We start from the raw sequence: 25,149 nt of genomic DNA, 5'->3' as shown, positions 1-25,149 counted from the left end.
CTGGAGGAACCCTAGGGTTCTATGGAACTCTGGTTGAGGTGACCAGATTTAGAAACATCAAAGAATTTCAACCAACCTTACTACTCTATAACTTGTCAGGGATTGCTGTTGGAGCTATAATGTTGCAGTTGCTCAGTTCATTACATCATTTTCATTAAATGTTTTTGATCTCTTCCACAAATATAATGCACGTGTGGAATCTTCCTGAATGTCATGGGATAGGGGGGCAAATAAAAAAAACTCCAGGAAGCAGAAATGGATTTATCTTCCCTTAGTGAAAATGTCAGTCATGAGAAGAGGGATGAGGAAAAAAATAAATAAATGAGAACATTTCTAAAGGCGCCTTTGTTATAAATTTGACGATTCGGGTGAAGTTACTCTTTCATATCTCGGGAGAGGGCGGTGTCACCACCATGTTTGTGTCTTTTAGACATCCTGATAATATCGAAAAATGATAAAGAAGATATAAGTGCACAAATCTCAGTAAGAGCACGGAATCACACACAGCGCTGTGGGAAAATTTTTTTCCTTCTCGTTTCACTCATAAATTAGACATTATTTTTAGGCTGGCACAAGAAAAAATACTGTATACAACCACCTATCATAACTTTATAACTCTCTAAGGAGAAGTCCAGTCAAGACAAAAATCATCAGTATTCAAATATGAACACTACATCAACATGTCAACCTTTTGTAGACATTTGACTACCACTATGGTCAAAGCTATTTTCAGGTGTTTCCAGTGAAGGGTACTGTTAATACTACAGCATGCAAAGGCTTTTTAGAAATTTGCGCTCTTCCAACCTTGTGGTGGCAATTTGCTGAAAGCCTTTTTCTTTTCCAGCAACATCAATATCTACCTCAACTCTAATAAACACCTTTGGGATCATTTCTTCTCATCCAACATCAACTTTCCCTCCCTCTTTTTCCCTATCTCTCCTCTCCCCCATCTCTCCCTCTCACCTCCTCTTTCTCCCCCTCCTCTCCCTCTCCCTCTCTCCTCCCCTTTCACCCCTTCCTCTCCCTCTCTCCTTCTCCCCCTTCTCTCCCTCTCTCCTTCTCTTTAACCTCCTCCTTGCCCTCTTTCCTCCTCTTTCTCCCCCTCCTCTCCCTCTCTCCTCCTCCTCTTTCTCCCCCTCCTCACCCTCTCTCCTCCTCCTCTTTATCCCCCTCCTCTCCCTCTCTCCTCCTCTCCTCCCCCCTCTCCCTCTCTCCTCCTCTTCCCCCCTCCTCTCCCTCTTTCCTCCTCTTCCCCCCCTCCTCTCCCTCTCTCGTCCTCTCCCCCCTCCTCTTTCTCCCCCTCCTCTGTCTCTTTTCTTCACCCATATTCTCTCCCTCTCTTCTCCTCTCCTCTTTGTATGCCCCACTCCTCTCTTCTCCTCTTTATCCCCCTCCTCTCCCTCTCTCCTCCTCTTCCCTCCATCCTCTCCCTCTCTCCTCCTCCTTCTCCCCCTCCTTTGTCTCTTTTCTTCACCCATATTCTCTCCCTCTCTTCTCTTCTTTGTATGCCCCACTCCTCTCCCTCTCTCATCATCCCCCTCCTCTCCCTCTCTCATCCTCTTTCTTCCCTTCCTCTCCCTCTCTCATCCTCTTTCTCCCCCTCCTCTCCCTCTCTCATCCTCTTTCTCCCCCTCCTCTCCCCCTCTCCTCCTCTTTCTCCCCCTCCTCTCTCTCTTCTCCTCTTTCTCCCCCCTCCTCTCTCTCTTTTCTTCACCCACTTTCTCTCCCTCTCTCTCATTCTCTTTCTCCCCTCCTCTCCCTCTCCTCTTTCTCCCCTCCTCTCTCTCCTCCTCTCCCTCTCCTCCTCTTGCTCCCCTCCTCTCTCTCTCCTCTTTCTCCCCCCTCCTCCTCTTTCTCCCCCTCCTCCTCTTTCTCCCCCCCTCCTCTTTCTCCCCCCTCCTCTTCCTCTTTCCTCCTCTTTCTTCCCCTCCTCTCCCTCTTTCTCCCCTCCTCTCCCTCTCTCTCCTCTTTCACTCCCTCCTCTCCCTCTCTCCTTCCCTTACTCCCCCTCCTCTCTAATGGGTAACATAATGGGGGATTGGGGGACGAGTCTGTGTAAAGGATTTTTAAGTCCTCGGTTTTTTTATATCCCTCTCAGTCTTTGACATGTTCTCATGTATTGTGCAGCTATATTTACCACTGGCTCCCCCTCTCCCAGTAGAATTTGAAGTTTCCTCTTATCTTCTATAGAACTGAAGTCCTCTCCCTCTTTCCCCTCCTCTCTTTTTTTCCTGAAAAAATTAATTCAAATAACCTTCACTGATAGGACTGAATACATCTTAGCATTGCCAAAGCGATTGAGAAGTTTGTATAGGTTGGATGGGAAGAGGTGGTGGTGGGGTAGGAATACCACTCTCCTCCTTTCTCTCTCCCCTTTTATCCCTCTCCCTCATTTTTTCTCTCCATTTCTGTTCCCAAGTTGTTCAGGTTGGAAGTATCCCATAACCCAGACATATGCCAGTCTCCTTGGACCTCTGCCTGCAGCATTGCGTCATGAGAAGCACCAAGTGCTGACAACTATTTGGAGTCGCCTTTACTTTGTAAACACTCGTACTATACTCCAATAAAGGCCAGCCTTTGCTCAATGCAGACATATCATCATCCAAAAAGAAAAGAATTCAAAACTACCACCAAGAAAGGAACACAAGAAAGGCGATAATGATAAAATAGTTTCCATGTCAGCCACTGCTTAAAAGAATTGCTGGCTGATGGTGTATCCTTCTAACATATGGACAGGCAAATTATTAAATGACCAAATAGTTACATAGTTACATAGTTAGTCTGGTTGAAAAAAGACACAAGTCCATCTCGTTCAACCAATAAAAGGGAAAAAACAAAAAATGTTTTCTAACATTTCTAATAGCTGGATTAAAACCTAATAAAATGTATGTACAGACGTGGCAAAAGTTTTGAGAATGACACAAATATTCATTTTCAAGTCTGCTGCCTCAGTTTTTATGATGGCAATGTGCATATACTCCAGAATGTTATGAAGTGTGACCAGATGAATTGCAATAAATTGCAAAGTCCTTCTTTGTCATGAAAATGAACTTAACCCTATAACAAAAACATTTTCAGTGCATTTGTGAAGAAGGCTTCAGGGCACCCAAGAAAGTCTAGCAAGCGCCAGAACCGTCTCCTACAGCTGATTCAGCTGCAGGATTGGGGCACCACCAGTGCAGAGCTTGCTCAGGAATGGCAGCAGGCAGGTGTGAGTGCATCTGCGCGCACGGTGAGGAGAAGACTTTTGGAGGATGGCCTTGTGTCAAGAAGGGCAGCAAAGAAGCCACTTCACTCCAGGAAGAACATCGGGTACAGGTTGATGATCTGTCAAAGGTACAGGGATTGGACTGAAGACTGGAGTAAAGTCATTTTATCTGATGGATCCCCTTTCCCATTGTTGGGGGCATGAAGAAAAAACCTTGTCTGGAGAAAAAAAGGTGAGCTCTACCATCAGTCCTGTGTCATGCCAACAGTAAAGCATTCTGAAACCATTCATTTGTGGGATTGCTTCTCAGCCAAGGGAGTGGGCTCACTCACAATTTTGCCTTAAAACACAGCCATGAATTAAGAATGGTACAAAAAAAAAACCATCCTCGAAGAGCAACTTCACCAAACCATCCAAGAACAGTTTGGTGAGGAACAATGCCTTTGCCAGGATGATGGAGCACCTTGTCATAAGGCAAAAGTGATAACTAAGTGGCTTGAGGAACAAAACATCGAAAATTTGGGGTTCATGGCCAGGAAACTCCCCAAACCTTAATCCCATTGAGAAACTGTGGTCAATCCTCAAGAGGCGGGTGAACAAAATACCCCAGAAAAACTGACAAACTTTGAGCATTGATTATGCAAGAATGGGCTGCCATCAGTCAGGATGTGGCCCAGAAGTTCATTGAAAGCATGCCAGGGTGAATTGCAGAGGTCTTGAAAAAGAAAGGTCAACACTGAAAATATTGACTCTTTGCATAAACTTAATGTGGTCGTCAATAAAAGCCTTTAAAACAGTGCAGTCAGCAGCTACACATACTGTCCTGTCCTGGAGTCCAGCGATGTCGGCACCCCAGACGATGTGTCCATTGGCTGTCGGGTGCTACTGCCGCTATTGCCGGTAAGGGAACCCGGCAGTGAAGTCTTGCAGCTTCACAGCCAGGTCCCTACTACGCATGGGGGAAGCTCGCTGGGCTTTCTGAATGGCCCGGTGGCGCGGAGAGGAGGGGGGCCAAACTCCTAACATACCTGTTGATCCTGCCAGTAAAACTTGGAGGTCACGTTTCCTCTGTGCTGCCACCAAAATCTTCACAGTGTTGTCAGCCCTTGGACTGCAGCCTCACGTAGACGTGAAATAGGTTGCCCCGCCCTTTCTCCCTTGTGGTTGGCGATGTAGCAAAGAGACCTAGCTCAAAGTTCTCTGGGATTTGTAGTATGGCATGTGATGTCACAGCGCTATGCCCTCCTACAGTTACCTGCTCCCCCCTACCAGCGGTTGCACTTTAATGTACACAAAAAGACATTGCATGAGTGAATTAATTTGCAGTTTATTTAAATAGTTACAACTGTGTTGTAGCACAGAGAATGTGAAGGCCATGTGACAGCAGAAACATAAGAGAAAACAGGCTGCGTAGACATCCTTGAACATGAATCAGGCACAACATCGTCCTTAAATAACATTCAGAACACACATGTTGTCTTAAGCATGGGATCATGATTATGCAACCTTCAAGAATTCATATTGGATGAATTATTACCTATTACTGTATAATGGAAATCATTATCCATGACTTTAATATTCATTGTGTTAGACCAACAGAAACCGCTAATGGGACTTTTTTCAGCAACCAAATTCCTATTCATATTCTTTGGAAAGAACCTTAAACAATTGCAATATGTTTATGTTTTGTTACAACAAATTCATAAAATAGGAGCATCAGGCTTACAATTAATAGTCACTTTTTTCAAAAGCAATGGGGTTAAAAACGGTGTGATTAGTGTTCTTCCACTTTACTAAAATCCGGACTCACACCATGATTAATAATACAATAATATCGCCCACAGAGATATTATGTTTCAACCTGCTGCACTTCAAAGTGTGAACCATTCTCTAAATACTATTTTGTTTTAGTAATCCTGTTTTACTTTTTAATTTGTTTCATTATCAGATGTTCATGTGCTCTTTATGGTCAACAGTTTGTGGACACCTGACCCCCTTATGAGCTTCTCGAATATCCACCTTTTAAAACCATGGACCATGAAGGTGGCCCCACTTTGTGGCTATACAGCCTTCAGTCTTCTGGGAGGGCGATACAATTTTGTAGTACGTCTGGGGGCATTGGTGCCCATTTAACCAAAAGAACATTTGTGAGGTCAGGTACTGATAATGGATGGGAAAACCTGGCTGCCAGTTGAGTTTGTTGGCACGGGCCATGTAGTTGGCCCCAATTTGTGGTTATACATCCTCCACACTTCTGGGAGGGCTTTCAACAAAATGTTGTAGTATGTCTGAGGGCATTTATATCCATTTAACCAAAATAACCTTTGTGAGGTCAGATACTGATAATGGATGGGAAAACCTGGCTGTCAGTTGCATTTGCTAGCCATGGGCCATAGAGTTAGCTCCAGTTTGTGGCAATACATGCTCCACTCTTCTGGGAGGGGTATTGACAACATTTTGTAGTATGTCTGTGGACATTTGTGCCCATTTAGCCAAAATAACCTTTGTAAGGTCAGGTACTGAAAATGGATGGGAAAACCTGGTTGTCAGTTGAGTTTATTGGACATCCCATTCCAAAAGGATAGGCATTAATATGGAATTGCTCCCCATTGTGGCTATAAGCACCTCCACTCTTCTGGGAAGGAACATTTTGGAGTGGATATTTGAGTGTTTGTGCCCATTTAACCATAAGAACCTTTGTGAGGTCAGGTACAGATGATGAATGGGAAAACCTGGCTGGCTGTTTAAGTTTATTGGGCATCCCATTCCCAAGCGATGGGCATCAAAATGGAGTTGGCCTCCCATTGTTACTGTGAGAACCTTCGCTCTGCTTTGAGGGTTTTCCACAAGATTTTGTGTGTATCTGGGGGAGTTTGTGCCCATTTAGCCAAAAGAGCAGGTATTGCTATTGGATGACAAGACCTGGCTCAAAAGTGATGTTCTGGTTCATTCCAAAGGTGTTCCTTCAGTTCCTCCACAATAAACTGCTCAAGCCATCTTTATAGATAGCACAGACATAAAGCCTGACCTGCAGAATCTAAGAATGTTTCAACATCTTGTATCATTATAGACAAGTATCGACCAGCACCTCTCTAACATTTGCATAAAATCAATTTTCAATAGAAAATCTTCATCATTGCATGGCCTCAAATGGCTTGGATAGGAAAAGTTGGCTCATTACCATCAGATCCAAATACTATGGCTATTAATATGTAGTTAGCCCCTTCTGTCACTATAACATCCTCCACTCTTCTGCAGAAGCTTTCCATAAGGTTTTGGAGTAAATCTGTGGAAATATGGTTTGCAATCTAAATTCCAATTCATCCTAAAAGTTCTGTAGGGTTGAGGTCAGGACCTCAAAACCAAAACTGGTCAATCTATGACTTTATGAAGCTGTCTTTGTACACAGGAGTACAGTCATGCTGGAACAGAAAATGTCCTACACCACACTGTTATTTAGATAATTGTACTCTTCCAGTCTTGTAATGTCTTTGTATGCTGTAGAATTTATAGTACCCTATACTGTAAACACCTAAATCTAGAGAGGGGACCACATACGTTCAGTCATATCGTATATGATATACCGTACACTGCTGTAAGTTTAATGTTGTATAATGTTGGCAGAAGGAAGAAATATTTCTCTGAGACTTGAAGTCTAATAATAGAGTTTATTTCCACTCTTCTGCATACCCTGTTTACATTTAGTACAATATACTAAGAAATTCCCCATATGATATTTTCCATAATTTTGAACTAAATGAGGAATTACAAGAGAGTGCACGACATATGTTAGCACAAGCATGAACCACTACCCTATAGGTCTTAGCCCTTCAACAAGCAAATACAAAAAAAAAAAAAAATCTATCCAACTTTGCCACAACCCACACAGTCCTCACAAACCTCCCCATAACCTGCTAAACCACTTCTCTAAACCATTTAGACGTTCGGCTGTTATGGCCGCATCTCTGAAAAGCAAAGCGGTGAATTGCTTTTTGAAACCTGTATAAAATAGATCATGCCTTGGCCCCAAACATTCTCACATGTTACACACTACCCTAAAAGGATAAGTCGGCTTTAAAACAAAGTGGATTTATCCTTTTTGCCCCCTTATCTAGCCCATCCTTCCCAGCCAAAGATACATACTTACCTCGATACGATGAGGGTGGTTTCGCTGTTTGTTTACATTTAGCGGTCTTCACTGTCCTGGCTGCACCTGTGCATTACAGCCCATAAGACTTCAATGGGACTCTATGATTTGTCTGCAGTCTTGGGACACAACCCCATAAAAGTGTATGGGTCTTAAGGCGTAGGTGAGACCAGGACAGCTAAGGCTTGCAGGCTGGATGTAAACAAATAGCTGAACTGTGGCCATCAAATCAAAGGTAAGTATGCATCTGTGGTGGGGAGGGTGGGTTAAGTTAGGTCAGAAGACGGGCGCAAAAAAACACTACCCTATAGGTCTTAGCCCTTCAACAAGCAAATATAAAAATAAAAAATCTGTCCAACTTTGCCACAACCCACACAGTCCTCACAAACCTCCCCATAACCTGCTAAACCACTTCTTTAAACCAAGGCTACATTTAGATGTTCGGCTGTTATGGCCGCATCTCTGAAAAGCAAAGAGGTGAATTGCTTTTTGAAATCTGTATAAAATAGATCATGCCTTGGCCCCAAACGTTCTCAGATGTTCCACACTACCCTTAAAGGATAAGTCGGCTTTAAAACAAAGTGCATTTATCCTTTTTGCCCCCTTCCTTTGATCTTATCTAGCCCATCTTTCCCCTACAAAGATGCATACTTACCTCAAAACACTGAGAGTGGTTTCGAGGTTTGTTTACATTTAGCGGTCTTCACTTCACGGCCCAATAGACTTCAATGGGACTCTACTATTGTCTGCAGTCTTGGGACACAACCCCATAGAAGTGTATGGGCTCTAAGGCATAGGTGAGACCAGCACAGCTAAGGCTTGCAGGCTGGATGTAAACAAATAGTTGAACTGCGGCCATCAAATCAAAGATAAGTATGCATCTGTGGTGGGGAGGGTGGGTTAAGTCAGAAGATGGGGGCAAAAAAGGGTATATGCACTTTGTTTTAAAGTGCACTTATTCTTTAAATCTGCCTTTCAAGTAGTACCAATGTATATGTTAAAACGTGCTAAATTCTCTCAAATCACCTACGTGCGTCATTATTAACATTCCTTTTTTCACCAATTTTATTGTAATTTCTGCATGCTAGACTTTGAAGCTTTTCTACTGTTTCACCCATAGAGCAATAGAGGCATGTGTAAATTAAAGCTGAACTCTGGGGGAACAGATAAATACCTGTGTCCTAACAAACTCCATCGGTTCCTTGCCTAGACCCCACCTATCAAAACTCATCTGTGATGTAGGGGTCAGTGCAGGGGCATGGCGCCAATGAGGCAAATTGAGATGGCCATTTCAGGTGGCATTAGGTGGGATGTGACAGTGAGGTCAGAGTGTTCATACCGGACACTCCATCCTTACTGACGTTCATTAAAGTTGCCCTGTATACACGGGGCAGCATTACTGGACCGGTTACTAGGATGCTTGCTGCTGGGCTAAACAGCGTCATTGGTTTTAATAATACAAGTGGCCATCTGCACAATAACAACCAATGACGCTCTGTGCCCCTGCCGCCAGTATCCTAGCAACCAATGATGCATAGCTTTTTTATTTGTTAGGACACTAGCGGCTGATCCACGGCATTATTGGTTATTGTGCCAGAGTCCTAGCAACCAAGAGGGGCTGGCAAAAATGGGGCAGTTTCTTAAGCATCCATAGGACACAGTATAGCAGGATCACCAAACCATACACTCCATCCTCACTGCAGCATTACATTGCTGGTTGCTAGGACGCTGATGGCTGGGTGACACAGCATCATTGTTTTTTATGGTGCAGGTGGCTGCTGCACTGTGACAACCAATTACTTTGAATAGCCCAGCCGCCTGTGACCTTGCAACCAATGATGCTCAATATCACTGATTGCTGTGCCAGAGTCCTAGCAACCAAAGGGGGGGGCTGTCAAAAATGGGCTGGCATCTGGAGCATCCATGGGACACAGTATAGCAGGATCCCCAAACCACACACTCTATCCTCACTGCAGCTCCGTAACATTGCCCTGTAAACACAGGGCAGCATTACAGAGTTGGTCGCTAGGATGCTGGCGGCTGGTCTGCACAGTATCATTGGTTGTTATGGTACAGGTGTTCACCTGCACCATAGCAACCAATGTACAGCCCAGCCACCTGTGTCCTAGCAACCAATGATGCTCTGCATCTTTGGTTGCTGGGGCACAGGCAGTCAGGCCACAGCATTGTTGACTGCTGTGCCAGAGTCCTAGCAACCAAAGGGGTACTGGCCAAAATAGGGTGGCATCTGTATGGTCCATGGGACACAGTATAGCAGGAGCACCAGAAATATTCAAAAAACATACAATCTCTGACAGGCATCCCCATTATCATGTCAACCCATCAATCCAGGAGCAGGAACAATATAACAAATGCCCCCCTCAGGTGGCAACCAACATAGGCACACTCCTTGGTCGGAGAAAGGTACCATACTCCACTACCTTTACTGTTAGGGCAGCACTGCTAGAACTAGACTAGAAAAATGGAAGTTGTTACTGTCAATCTGACCAAATATCTATTTGTATGACTTCAACTCAACCTTTTATACATTTTGTCTGCTCCTCTATTCATCAGGTTGTTGCATAAGGAGAGAACTTGGTCTTTAAAGAGTAATAAAATAAAAATATGCAATGCATGTGCCCCTTGGGGAAATAAAAATATTCACAAAGGAATTGCTAAGATCATTTAAAGAATGAAGTTGGTTGTAACTGTCTATGTGGTCTTAAATTAATTACAGCCTGCACAACAGAAAAGTAATTACAATTCTCTACCGTTTTACTGCGGTTTAATAACATTTTACATCATCTTGCCTGTGGGGGTGGTAAGTTGGTGCAGTTCTTACAGGATCTACAATGCCAGCTGTCTCTCCAGCTCCATCGTGTCTCCTACTAGAAATTAAAAGTGCTTGCTGGAAGCCGAAGAAGATTGGGGGCATGTCCCATGTTGGACTGGCTTGTATCGTTACCTTGGCCCCCGTCTTACTCTCCCAGGATACACCTGTGAATTTTTATAGACATGTGGCCAAGAGAAAGAATTCCAATCACCATAGTGTCATGAAATGTGTCAAGGCAGATGATGATTGTCCAAGAACATGATGGGAGTGGTGAAACTACCCTGTTCTATTTCCATAATTGAGTCACCTTTATCCATGTAACCAATTAAAGCTGAACTCCACACACATATAAAAACACAGCTCTGTCATAATTAATGTACCATTAAATGTATTTCAATTGCAAGCAGCAAGTACCTGAATATAACTTGGTATCAGCCTCCTGTCGTTCCTCTACAGTAGAGCTCACGGGGGAGGGGGGCAGTATTTTGTGCTGCACTTCAAACAGTTATGCTGTTTGGTGGAAAGAGTGACACAGAAATTAGCTCATCAGTCGGTTTGTTCTTCTATCACTGTCCAGTCAACCAGTCACAGGTTGAAGGTGGATACCTATAAGTCAAGGGTCCCCAAACTTTCTAAACAAAAGGCCATTTTACTGTCCTTCAGACTTTAGGAGGGCCAGACTGTGGCCATTGGAAGTAGAAAATGTCCCGGCATCAGTGGGAGTAAACAATGCCCATCTTTGGTGTCAGTTAGAGGAATTGTGCCCCATCCTTGGTGTCATTTGGTGGGAAGAATCATCCCCCATTGTTGATGTCAGTCGGAGAAACTGTGCCCCACCATTGGTATCATTGGGAGGAACTGTCCCTCAACGTTGGTATCAAGGAGGGCAATTGTGCCCTTTTTGTTGGTGTCAGTGGGGTGAATTATGCCCCAATGTTGGTGTCAGAGGATGAAATATTGCCCCAAGGGTCAGATAAAAGCCAGAAAAGGGCAACATTTGGCCCCCGGGTCGCAGTTTGGAGACCACTTCTCTAAATGAAAGTGAAACTAGAAGAGAAAGATTCGATTCCCTAACCAATCGGAGCTGTGCAAACGACAGGCCTGGTTGGACAGAATACCAATACTTTGGGAGGAAAAACAACTCCCATGTATGCATTTATTCTTTGTATTTTACTGTTTTTCTGGAGTTCAGCTTTACCACCTAGAATTCATGGCACCATACTGATTGGGTTATGAAACTAGGACATGTTGGGCACCATCATGTCCTAGTTCCATAATCCAATCAGTATGGTGCCCTTACACCTCCCATCTTGTTCTTGGACAATCAACATCTGCCTTGTCACATTCCATAGTGATTTGGTAGTTGAATTAACAGCGTGGCTTTAAATACAGGGGTATCTTCCTGACACTCATCAGTACTGAGGAAGAAACTTGGATGAGTGGTGAAAGGTCTTCAAATTTCCAAAACAGGTTCAGTTGAATGTGACTAACACCTACTAGACAGAGCATCATAGCATGACTTGGATAAATGAGAACCTTCACAGGCATAAAAACGAAGTCATTTAAAATTAACTTTACAAAACCATTAAAATCCTTGAAGTTTACAAAAAAACCCTTTACACTGGAGCTTTATACAACCAAACTCTTCACATAGAAAACATTTTACAATATGTTCTTTTCTTGCATTATCTTGCATCCTATACAATATATTTACTACATTTTTGACACTCGCTTTATACAAAAGACTCCAAAGTCCAAACAAACATTCCTGCTCCTATGTCCCTGGGTGGTCCTCTGTACCCCGTGAGTTTTCATTTTTCTCCTGGACCACATTATTTGTGACACGGATATCATGAGAGGTGGGAGATTTAGGGTCACCGTGCTTAAAATATTCCCGCACTGTGTTTTTCACAGAGGATGGTAAGATGATACGAATTGTCTGACTAAAAGTTGTGATGGACTTGGTGTGACTTTTGGGAAGTTGGGTTTCTTTGGTAGATTGAGATTCTTCATGCTCTTGTTTGCTGGTGACTTCTTTGTCTGTAAAGGCCGAAGATGAATCCCCATTTTTAGTTACTATATCATTTGCAGAGCTTCTTCTGACTACATGTGTGAGCTGTGTTTGCCATTGGGGTTTTTCTACTTCCGGGTGTTGCTTTCTGGAAACGGAATGCAATACCAACGGGGTGTTTTGGCCATAGAAGACAGTCTGAGGTATTTTGAGCTTTGTGACTTCATCACTGGGACTGCAAGAATCCTCATTCAGGTTTTGTTCATTAAGGTTAGTTATGGACATGATGTTAGGCGAGGCATAGAAAGCCACTGTGGCTTCTTGGGGCCTCTTGTCTTTGGAGGACTCTCCTTTTTTAATCTCAATTTGCTTCACGGAGATCTCCTTATGAACACAAGTCCCATTTTCAGAAAGTGATTTGGTTTTGACATGGCTAAATTTGAATTTTGGCGTCTGTAAATATGTGACACTCTCTTTGCCAGTGGAACTGAAAGGTTTACTGGATTCCTTGTCCAAGCATTCTTTGTGAATGCTACCTTGGTCTGGAACCACACTGTTTCCTCTCTCTGTTTCTTTAACATTATTTTTCTTCTTGGATTCCCATTGCATCTCCCATGAGTCTAGGTCACAAGAGTTGGTCCCAAAGAGCGTAGATAGAGGTATGTGCCACTCTCTTAGTTTCTTTCTGGTAATTTCTGGGGATATTGTGTTTAGTCTAGCTGATGTTCCAAACATAAATGGTAAGGAGGTAACATCGCTTGAATTGAACACTGATGACTCTGAGCAAGAGAAGGCACTGTCTAGAGAACTTAGGGAAGAAGCAGAAGGAGAGGTGGTTGTTGAAGAAAGGCTTGAAAAACTTGACCTATTGGAAGGGTTTATCATTTGAGAACTTTTCTCCTTGGTGTTGGGTTTTGTTTGGGTTGACTTCCAAAAACCATATTGTGCATTTTTTATACTAGGAGCCAGATCTTCATGTAGCAGGTTTTGACTTTCTAGCTGTAACTGCTTCATCTGATTTATATAATCCAGGTGACTGTGTATAATGGTGGCATCACAACTGGACTGGCGAGCTACTGGTTCATGACTCTGGACTGTAAGCCTAGAACTTTGACATACGCTTGGTTCTGAAGAACATCTGTCCCGAGCAGGACTAAGGCAGCATGCTGAATCCATACAGTTCAAGATGTCCATCTTTGTTTTGTTCAGGTAGCAGGCAGATATTTCACTAAAAAGGTCCCAGTCCTCCCTTTCCTGTAGTAGCAAAGACTCATCAAACAATACATCTTCATCTTTTAGCAGGTTTGACTCTGACTTGTCCAAGTCTGAAGCTGCAAATTCAAGCTCATCAGAGGAATCTTGCCGTTGGATCATGTGTATATCTGTTAAAATAAGTTATGTCAGAGTTATACTAGATGTCGTGATTGCTCTTTGAGAAAATTCAAATATTTATTTTCACTTTTTTATATTCACTTTTTCTACTAGACTCTAGCACAGACATTCTCAACTAGGGTTCCAAGGATTCCTAGAGTTCCTGTAGAGCAGTGGTCTCCAAACTGCAGACCGGGGGCCAAATGCGGCCCTTTGCGCGCCTTTCTCCGGCCCTATGGGTACTATTCCTCCAACTGACACCAACAATGGGGCAATCATTTCTGCATTGACACCAACAATGGGGCACTATTCCTTCCACTGACACCAATAATGGGGCACTATTCCTCCCACTGACACCAATGATGAAGCACTATTCCTCCCACTGACACCAATGATGAGGCACTATTCCTCCCACTGACACCAATGATGGTGTACTATTCCTCCCACTGACACCTATGATGGTGTACTATTCCTCCCACTGACACCTACGATGGGGTACTGTTCCTCCCACTGGCAATGATTAGGCACTGTTTCTCTCACTGACACCAACGAGGGGGGAACTAATAATTCCCCTAATATGAAAGATGGGACATTGTTTACTCCCACTGACCATGCTTTGGCCCCCTACAGTCTGAAACACAGTAAACTGGCCATTTGTTTAGAAAAGTTGGAGACCCCTGCTGTAGAGGTTGCTAGGGGATCTCTGAGCCTTGCCGGATTGAGCCCCCCTGTTCCAGGACCAATGCCTCTTTGCCAATCCAGCAGCACTATACCAATTATCTTTTTAGCTATCTGTAAGGGTGGCATTTGGACCGCCACTATAAAGGGCATTGTTCCCATTTGCCACCAATGTAAAAGGCAATTTTGCCATTAATAACCAATGAACTGGTCATAGTAAGGGATCCTAAGAAGTAAGAACTTAATTTTTTTTAGGAGTTTCTCTTGAGTAAAAAGTTTTTCCTTCAAACTTTGCTCTCTTGCAGAAGTAAGGCCTTTGGTAGAATCTTCCCATCTGCTTCTCACACCACATGCTGTGGTTCCATCCTCTAGCCCAGCCTTTCTCAGCCTTTTCAACACAGATGAACACTTAAAATAACTTCCTGGTCTCAAGGTACCACTGCTAAAAATTACTATATCTACTACTCATGATGCATTAGTATGATGGTCAGTGGGAAGGATACCCCTTACACTCTTATTGAGAAGATTAACCTCCTTACAGTTAGCTGAAAATATCAATAATGTCAGTGGAAACTTATCCAAGAGGCAGAAATTGCTCAGTGCTCAAGGAGCCCTAGCAGCCTTTGGAGGAACCCTAAGGAACCATGGAACCCTGGTTGAGAAAGTCTGCACTGGATACTAACTACACTTTTTTGCACTAGACTCTACCACAGCCATTCTCAACCAAGGTTTCCGTTGAATCCTAGGCTTCCTCCAGAGGTTGCTAGCGATTCCTTGAGCTTTGGCTGATTGACCCCTCTTTTGATTGTTCCTGCATAGTTCCAGAACTAAGCCCACTGCATGACATCAACTGTCTTGGACCACCGCATGTAAGGGAGACATTCTTCACATTGACCACCAATGAGGCAGATTTACTTTTAAACCCAAATGAACTGGTCTTAGAAAGGGATTTCCCGAAAACTGAAAATTATTTTAGGAGTTCCTCTGGGGTAAAAAAAAAAAAAAAAAGAAATGTCAAAGACACTGTTCTAGCATGTCCTTGCTATAAGAACAGAGGGGATTTTAGGCTTATCTGTTAGATTTAGCTTGTGAGTCTAATTAACACCAGGGTAAAGCTACAGTTTAAATCAACCTTGTCGCTATTTAAAAATAGAAGAATAAAAAAAATCAAGAAGAGAACTAATACGAGAAGCCTATCTGGCCCCCACCTAACAACTGTACATTTATCTTCTCAATTAGCACATCACCCACAGTTATTACCTCTTGTATCTCTTGACCTTCTCTCTTAGATTGTAAGCTCTAAGGAGCAGTGCCCTCTGATTCCTACTGTATTAAAGTGTATTATATTTGTACAGTCTACCCTCAAGTTGTAAAGTGCTACGTAAACTGTTGGCGCTATATAAATACTGTATAATAATAATAATACTTAACTGTATCTCTCCCTTTTCCTCCAAACGTTGTTCTCTTGCAGAGCTCAGTCCTTTGGCAGAATATAAACAACTACTTCCAACACCTTGTGCTACAGATTCATCCTCCAGCCCCTATGCTTGTACTGGGTCCGACAGCAGATAGAACCCTATGGCGGGTAAGGGGATGATGTGAAGAACCTTCAAGATTTCAAAGCACCACCAGCCTGGGTAGGGTAATGTTGGATGTTTGCCCTCTCTGGGGAAGCAGTAGTCTCTTTGCAGGGGTAAACACATGCTTCCCTACTGAGTCAGAACTACAGCTGTGCAATCAGCAAAGTTCATGACTCAGCAGGGGGAATATCAGACCTCTGCAGACTGATCACTGCTTCCCTACTGGGGGCAAGGGTCCCACTCTGCAGCGTGCTTGCTGAGGACAGGCCTTTTTGTTCATTGACATTAAATGCTGTGTGTTTTCATGCACCCAGAATTGTACTAAGCTGATTTAAACTGAGAGGGATTTAAAGACTTTTTTAGATCTCTTGTAAAAACTTGAGGATGAATTGTTCCATTGTGTCTGTAGCTACAGAGGTCAGTGAGGTCTTGTTTTAAACGTATTTACTACTTGTTATGAATATATTAATAGCTGAATTTCATTGCCTAGTTTCTTTTCTATTTTTTAAACTGGAAACTTCTTATTTGTAGAAAACAAATCCACACCACTTTCCTTTCAGTTTTAATATATGTGAATGTGAGATGCAACATCTGAGAGTCAACTTACCTGCCAAGTCATCAGTACTTCCTGAATCTTGCTGTCTGTGTTTGCTGAACAGAAAGGAAGCATCTTGTTCGAAGATGAGTGAGTAATTCTCTATAAGAAATTGCACCAGCTGAGCCACCTGCACAAAAAGAACAGTTTTAAGCAGTGTGATATTTTTGTTGCCAGATTAATTAATACATTATTGATACATGTGTAGCACCCTTTAGTGTACTAGCTGTAGATAGGTTTGTTGTTAGTGTAGCTAAATATTAGTTTAGCTCAGGGCAAAGCCTGAGCTATGAATCTGGGTCAGGGTTTAGTGACTCAGGGCTGGGTGACTCATCCTAGCAGCTTCTCTGGTGCTTTCCCGTTTCAGGGACATTGAAGAATGTTCTAGACATAGTGGGTGGAGGTTAGGAGGAGCTGCTTGGAATATTTATGAGGGTCTCAGCCAATTCCCAGCAAGGGACTGGCAGGGGGCAGGCAACCCCATAAATAGGCATGAGTCATGCAAGGAGGAGCATTCGGTGGAAGGTGTAGTGCTAAGGAGGCTGTCAGTGGCCCTCGAGGGTTCTCCCTAGTCAGGGGGGGGGGTCACCTCAGGTCTGGGGCTCAGGTGCTGGAAGGTTCCTACAAAAACACACAGAGGAAGCCCTTCCTGGAGGCACAGGAGCAAGGAGAGAGGACAGCGGGAACAGGTCAGCAGGTCTGGGAGATCTCCTGAGAGTCAGCCGGGTGGGCTGGTGAGTGTCAATCTGGAGGACTGTGGGGGGGGGGTAGCCTGGAGGGCTAGTGAAAGAGGCAGCTGCAGCCAAGTGGGTTGGGGCAGTGCCTGAAGAGGTGGTGCTGGGATCAGTAGCCACAGGAGTGATGCAAGCTGGACACTAAAATTCTGCTGCACACCTAAAGGGCCTCGGGTTCCTGCCTGTAATGGGTCATTGCTTTCATCTGACTGAGTGAATGTCAGCTATTCACAGTGTTCCAGCTAGGTTCTGCAAGTAAGTGTGTGCTGGAGGAAGACGAGGATCTGTATATAGAGACAGCTTATAAGAAAAGTGTCCCTGAAGTTGTTGTTGAAGTCAAATGGGCATCCCGTAACCTCCCATCCCTATCCAAGTTATTACCCTCAATAAGTACCAAAAAAAACAAAGTCATGGACTGTTCTCTGCCTCAAGAGTGCCTGTGAAAATTTGGTGTGCCTGACTGTGCAGGGTGGGGGTTCCCAGGTTACTTGCGGCTCCTTAGGGGGTGCACTACACATATTTAGCCACTACGACTCCTGTATACTACTTTCATTTTCTATACAATCTACAGGAACAAAAGGGATGTTTCAGTTACCTTGACTATAACTCTCTGAGTCAATGTGTAACTCTCTGAGTGAATGTGTCACTTTACAGCATGGTCTGAGAACTAGGAACGCACACAGGTGCACATTTCTAGTTTTCTGCTGTAGCTTGCATGGGGATTTAAAAGGTTGTATTGTGGTCACAAAGTCGTAAAAAAGATCTAGTGTTACTGCATAGGAAAAATACAAATGATATAGTTTGTCTCATTTCTAATGACAGTAAAGCACCCTAGAAACGTTGATGAACTTTTTTAGTACATATGTCATGTACTAAATATCTTACCAAGTTAAAGTATGTGTATAGCAAATTTATTTAAGTTTTGCAAACAGTAGTAAAGAGTTAACAACAAAAAACTGTTTGCTTATTTAATGCCTCCTGTATCCTGTTGGGGAGATTTCCCTATACTTCCTGTCCTGAACATGCAGTAGGAAGTGAGAATAAATCTCTCCTATGGGAAAGAGATGGATGCCAATAGTCACCAAGATAAAATAGAGAATGCAGGTCCAGTGGCGGCTGCTCCATTAGGGGTGCCGTCCCTCTAATCCATGCACCCAGCCCCTAAACTACATGCAGGGCGCCAGATGCATGGATTTCAATCTTTTTTTTTTCTTTCTTTGAAGCACATGATTAGAGCTTGAGGCTCTAATTTGCTTCAAAAAAAGGTGGGCTCGGGGCGCAGAGCACTGCGCCCTGAGCCCACCCAGTTGTGTGACATTAGTGAATTGATATTCGCTAATGTTATCCTGCTTCTCCTCCCAGCCAATCAGGAAGCGGTTCCTGAGACCTGATTGGCCAGGGAGACCAAATCGGGTCTCAGGACCCACTTTGGGAGCCGAAGCAGCCTCCTAAGGTAAGGCCGGACTGATCGCCGCCTTCCCGTCCGATCGTTGCCTTCCCGTCCGTCTCCCGCAGGGGGGTGATGGTTGTGCGAGTGAGCTGGGGTAGGTTTGTTTGCCACCCCCCCTCCAAAAAATATTAAGCACCAGCCACCACTGCTCAGGTCACTCCCCAGCAAGGGCACAGACAGCAATGAAATCCTGACAGAGGGTGGATATCGAGACATATTTTCCAGTCGTAAGTTATTTTTATCTTCTTTACAGAATTACCTTGATAAATAAATTGTATATCCTTAAGTCGGAATGTCTGGATATTAAGGATATCCTTGAAAAAGGGAACAAAGCTTCAAGTTGTGCCAAAAATACACCGTAATATGAAAGTGGACACCAGCCAGGAGACCTTATTTTGGTGTGAACAGACTCCCTGGTACTGGAACTATTTTTGGAATGTACAACAGCAAATATACAAAATAACTACTTGGAGGACCCTACTCCCAACTATTAGTTGCCAAAAATCGAGAATGTCCTTTTTCTTCAGACATTTTGGTGTGTTGCTGTTTATTTTAATAGGCTACTTTAGCACAGTGCATGTCAAAGCATGGAAAAACAAAATGCAAAATGTGAACCCAGCCTACAAATGACCATATGTTGCTCCCACCTGCACAATACTATCAGGTTGTAGGTACGTTGACCTCTTTTATTTAAGGCTCAGGTTTAACCAAATGCCTACTGGACACTTTAATCCCTTCCTGCACAGGCCAATTTTCAGCTTTCAGCGCTGTCACACTTTGAATGACAATTGCGCGGTCATGTAACACTATACCCATAATGACAATTTTATCATTTTTTTCACACAAATAGAGAATCACCACTGGATTTTTTATTTTTTGCTAAACAAACGGAAAAAGTCCGAAAATTTTATTTAAAAAAAAAAAAGTTTTTCTTAGTTTCTGTTTCGTCTTCACTGATGTGTGCTGATGAGGCTGCACTGATGAGCACTGATAGGCACTGATGGGCACTGATGAGGTGGCACTGATAGGCGGAAAGCAGTCTTGTTTAAAAAATATGATTAGCGGTTAATGAAGAGGGATGAAAGGAGGAACCAGGGAGGGCTAAATATATACATGTAGCACCAGGAGCAGCCCCCCCATCCATGCATCCGGCCCCTTTCAGGACACTGGCGTATGGATTCCAATGCGGGGGGGGGACTGTTTTTTTGAAGCACCAATTATAGCCAGAGGCTCTAATAAGCTTCAATATAGGGTGGGCTGGGGTCGCAGGGAGTGAGCTCCGATCCCACCCAGGTGTGTTACAACAGCGAATGAATATTCACTGTTGTAACATTTATCCTCCTCCCGGCCAAGCAGGAAGCAGGTTTTGACACTGGTCTGATTGGCTGAAAGGACAGGCGATCCTATTGGATGCCCAGGAGGAGGAGGGGAGGAGCTGGAAGCCGCCATGGAGGAGAGGACATGGAGCCGCTGCACCACACTGCCTGCCACCTGCCGCCAATAGGGAAAGTGGCGGAACGACCTGCAAACGGCGGGTGGGTGTCGCTGGGGGGGGATTGTTGTTTGCTGCCCACCCCCCCAAAAAAAAACAGCCACCATTGTGTAACACCCTCTAACTAGTTGCAAGTGTACATAGTTGTTAGTGTAGGAACATTTGGCCTGGCTGAGAGCCAGGACTGGGTTAAATCTGGGTCTGGGCTTAGTGACTCAGGGAGCCTGTATGGGGGCTAAGAATATGAACGCATCATACATACTAGGGGGGGTACAACTGGGGGAATCCATAGTGGAGAAGGATCTCAGGGTATTGCCTAATAATGGCATGCAATGCCAAGCTGCGGTTTCCAAAGCGAGCAAAGTACTTTCTTGTATTAAGAGAGGTATGGACTCCAGAGAGAGAGATATCATTTTGCCCCCCTGTACAAATCATTAGTAAGACCTCATCTGGAATATGCAGTTCAGTTTTGGGCACCAGTTCTCAAAAAAGATATCGGGGAACTGGAGAAAGTGCAGAGAAGGGGAACCAAACTGATGCATGGAGGCACGGAGGAGCTCAGCTATGAGGAAAGATTAGAGGAACTGAATTTATTTCCTCTTGAGAAGAGGAGATTATGATCAACATGTACAAATACATAAGGGGTCCATATAGTGAACCTGATGTTGAGTTATTCAGGTTAAGGTCATAACAGAGGACAAGGGGCCACTCTTTACATCTGGAGGAAAAGAGATTTCATCTCCAAATACAGAAAGGCTTCTTCACATATAGAGCCGTGAAAATGTGGACTAGATTCCCTCCAGAGGTGGTTCTGGTCAGCTCAGTAGATCCCTTTAAAGAGGAAGTAAACTTCCCCGGCCTATATTACGGCTTACATATAGGTACTGTAAATATCTCCTAAACTTAAATTTACTGTATATCCCACTGATATTTACTGTAATCCCACTGATTATGTCATCGACGCATTCGCAATGAAGGAATGGCCGCTGGTGCCATTTCTTCTGAGCCGTGTGCTGAGACCGTGGGGTCCCGCCCACATCCACGGGAGTGAACAGGAAGAAACACCAGGGAAAAGGTCAGCTGTTCAGCAGTGTGCAGGTGCAGCTGCGGGGGCTTTGTTCTAAGGTAAGTATTTCACAATGAGCTAGTATGCAATGCATACTAGCTCATTATGCCTTTGTCTTACAGGGTTTTTTTGGGGTTTTTTTGGGTGGGTGTTTCCAACCTCTTACAAAGGCCTGGATTCTCTCCTAAATGTGCATGATATAACTGGGTACTAACATTTATAGGTAAAGTTGATCCAGGAGAAATTATAAATGCCTCTCGGGGGAACAGGAAGGAATTTTTTCCTCTGCTGTAGCAAATTGGATCCTGCTTTACTGGGGTTTTTCGCCTTTCTCTGGATCAACTGTGGGTATAGTATTGTGTATATGGAATTGTATGATTTTTTTCTTTTTTTTTCTAATGGTTGAACTAAATGGACTTGTGTCTTTTTTCAACCTGACTAACTATGTAACTACTGTATGTAACTCAGCAAGCAGCACCCGTGGTAACTCCCCCTGCTCTCTGGAACCTTGGAGAAGCTTCCAGAAGTAGAGGGTGGAGTTTAGGAGGAGCTGCTTGGAGTATTGATGGAGGCTTCTAGCCAATCCCAAGCAAAGTGGTCTGGCAGGGGGCAGGCACCTCATAAATATTTATGGGCCATGCCAGCAGGGGTAGATGGGTAGAAGATGGAGATAGAGTGCTGAAGAGGTTGTCAGTGGCCCTTGAGGGTGTCCCCCAGTCTAGGGGGGTAACCTCGGGCCCGGGGCTTGGGTGCTGGAGGGACCCTCTACAACACACAGAGGAAACCTTTCCTGGATGCACGGGAGCAAGTGCGAGGACAGCGGAGAGATTCAGCACATCCGGGAGATCTCCTGAGGACTCTGAGCTGGGTGGGCTGGTGAGTGTCCATTCTCGGAGGACTGTGGAGAAGTAGCCAGGAGGGTTAGTGAAGGGGGGAAGCTTTAGCCAGGCAGGTTGGCAGTGCCTGAAGAGTTGGTGCTGAGATCAGTAGACACAGGGATCCATGCTGGACACTGAATTTTTGCTACACACCTAAAGGGGCCTCAGGTTCCTGCCTGTAAAGAGCCATTGCTAAAAGCCTGACTGAGTGCTTTGAGTCAGATTAACTATCAGTGTGCCAGCTGAAGTTCTGCAAGCAAGTGCTGAAGGTAGAAGTGGAGTGTATATAGAGACTGTATATAGGAAGAGTTGTCCCTGAAGTTGTTTGAAGCCAAGTGGGCATCTCATAACCTCCCCAATCCCTATCCAAATGTTATCCCCCCAATAAAATACTAAAAAACCCCAAAGTGCTGGACTGTTTCCTGACTCTGGGAGACTGAGGAGATTCGGTGTGCCTGGCTGTGCAGGGTGGGGGATCCCATTTCATTTGAGGCTTCTACATGGGGTGCGCTAAATATGGATTAAACTTCTAATTTACACATTAACTGCATGTGACCAGGTCTGGTACAGGAATCAGGCATTACCTTTTTGGTGGACTTGCTCTCTTCCTCTGGGTCCCCTCCGGTAGGCAGCCATAACATATTGGGAGCTATGCAGAGAGCAAGATTGGAAGCGGTCATTTGATTTTCTTCTGAGTTCTTCCCAATGTGATTCAGTACAGCAAACAAATGTTGCAGCAAACTGAAGTTGGCTTCAGGGAGCTGGTCCAACAGGCTAGGGATTAAACAATGGAACAGTCAAGATGTGTCATCTACCAACTTACAGTATAGATCATAATGTGTACTAATTCATCAGCAAGTTCTAATCCGTTAAATAACTGACCTTTTTATCACTTTTATACTGTTTTCCGGTTCCTCAATTTCTGTGACTTCCATCCAAAGCCCATACATGTCTGAGGATAGAATACTGTCAGGAATATTGCGGAGAAAATCCTAAATCAAATACATATACATACAGTAGGGGGGTCAGCATTTTGTAGTACTTATAATAAAGTAAAAAAAAACAGGAACACAACAGGACAGGCAAAACCTATTCTAAAGATTCATGTTATGGGATCTGTTCACAAAGCTGAAACAACAGGTTCCTAATTTTCCAAAAAAGTGACAGTTATTTTCAGATCAGTTCAATGAGATGTGAAAATTACAGTCACGTGATTGAAAACAAAAAACCTTACCTCTGTGTTAAAGCTTTGTGAGGTGAGATAGAACGTTATAAGAACTTAAATATATCACTTTAGTATTAAAGTAGTTCTAAATGCAGGCTTCCTTTTCCTTAAGCCCCCCCCCCCATTATACTTACCTGAGCCTGATCCAAATCCAGCGATGTGCACGAGAGCAGTGTCATTCCTGTGTCTCTCTCGCCTCATTGGTTCCTGCTGCTGTCAATCATAGCCAGTGAGCCAATGAGCAGAGAGCGGGGGCAGGGCCGAGTTGCGCTCTGTGTGTGAATGGACAAGGTCCATTTACAGAAGTGTGGCTTGGGAGTGAGCCTGCTCTAGTGCCCCCATAGCCACAAAAGGAAGAGAATGAGGGCTGCTCTGTGCGAAACCACAGAGCAGGTAAGTATAACGTGTTTGTTGTAAAAAGAATTACAGCCTTTATAATCACTTTAAATATACAATATTTGGCCAGGCTTTTGTAGAAGCCTGACCGTCACGTGTGAGCATCCCTTTCAAAAATAATGGGCGTTCATATGAAGTTGGCCCCCGTTGGTAACAGCCTCCACTCTTCTGGGAAGGCTTTACACAAGATTTGAGTATGTCTATGGGAATTTTTGTCCACTTGTGAGGTCAGGTACTGATGTTGGATGAGAAAACTTGACTCACAACTGGAGTTCCAATTCACCTCAAAGGTGTTCAGTAGAGTTGAGGTTAGGGCACTGTGCAGGCCACTCGAGTTCCTGCAACCCAAAGTGATCAAGCCAAGTCTTTAGGGGGTCACTGTGGAGCAAATCATCCTTAAACTCTCAGCTCACTCTATTCCACCCTTCAGCAGTGACTCAGCAATTCAGTTTCCTCTTCCCCCCTCCCAGAAATCCCTCAGCAACTTGAAGCTTGTAGCTCAAAAAAATTACATGAGCTTCTTTTTAACTTCACACATTACTTCAATGGGAACACGCGAAAAAGGCAAGAAAATGTGAGCATTACACTTTTTCTTTGTGCGTTCCCATGCTCATTTACTATTTGTAGAGAATTTGTAAATGTTTGAATGGTCAAAACCCAAGTCACAGTTCTACTTGAAGGACAACATTTCACTCTTTAAAATAAGGAATATTTTTGTAATATTTAGGATATCATTATGTACCGTGATCACTGCAGCTGCCACAAACACAGATTCTCCACCCATCTGGACATCGTCTCCGCATAACAACTTCTCCTTGAGCTCCTTGCATGTTTTGGCATTGGCTGAGCGCCTGAAAATACCCCTCGTGTGCGGCCCTTCTTCATATAACAGCAGGAGCATATCCTAGAATTGTTCAGCAACATGATGTGAGTGACAAAATTATCCTGTACTAGAATTACAAAAATATTTTACTGTCTTCTGATACGGAGTCTCAGATATCCGGTCCCCCAAATCATCATCAATAGCAGTAGTTCAGAACCTGCTTATAATTGTTAAACTGGGCATCTTTTGAAATAGGCAGCCAATTTTTTGCAACCTTGATTTAGCAGAAAAATTACAGATTTTGTCTTGCTGATATTTCTACAAAATTAGCCTCTAATTTCATGGCCAAAACTAGATAAAAGTTCCCATTGTAAACTAGATATTACGAATGCCATGACTTTATTTATTAACAATGTGCGGATACTACATGACTTTGTTTATAATTTTGGATAAAAGAACAGGTCCAGGATGGTTAGAAGGAACTTCCAAGTTGGAAGGAACTACCCAATTTCATGGCACTGAAATTGTCGAAATTACCTGAAAAAAGTTTCCATTTTAAATTAAACACGCCCAGTGCCAGACCGTGTGAGTATTAGAGTTTTTGGGGAGAAGAGCAGGTCCAGGATGGTTGGAAGGAGCCTCCAAGTTGAAAGGAACATGAT

At 43.7% G+C, this 25,149-nt stretch overlaps 1 protein-coding gene across 1 annotated transcript in view; it reads right to left on the bottom strand.

Annotated features, from left to right (window-relative positions):
• Positions 1-4,518: 4,518 nt before the first annotated feature.
• Positions 4,519-25,149, bottom strand: part of LOC141108700 (rho GTPase-activating protein 20-like) — a 94,105-nt gene continuing 73,474 nt past the window's right edge. Inside the window, exons 11-15 of the mRNA XM_073600569.1 lie at positions 24,407-24,568; positions 22,926-23,035; positions 22,628-22,817; positions 16,436-16,553; positions 4,519-13,581 (exon numbers count right to left, since the gene is read on the bottom strand). Coding sequence (XP_073456670.1) covers positions 11,963-13,581; positions 16,436-16,553; positions 22,628-22,817; positions 22,926-23,035; positions 24,407-24,568 — 2,199 coding nt within the window. The 3' untranslated portion in view covers positions 4,519-11,962. The remainder of the gene's footprint in view (positions 13,582-16,435; positions 16,554-22,627; positions 22,818-22,925; positions 23,036-24,406; positions 24,569-25,149) is intronic.

The sequence above is a fragment of the Aquarana catesbeiana genome, linkage group LG09, assembly GCF_042186555.1.
Source record: "Aquarana catesbeiana isolate 2022-GZ linkage group LG09, ASM4218655v1, whole genome shotgun sequence".
Lineage (NCBI taxonomy): Eukaryota > Metazoa > Chordata > Amphibia > Anura > Ranidae > Aquarana > Aquarana catesbeiana.
This window is presented reverse-complemented; position numbering and strand designations above follow the sequence as displayed.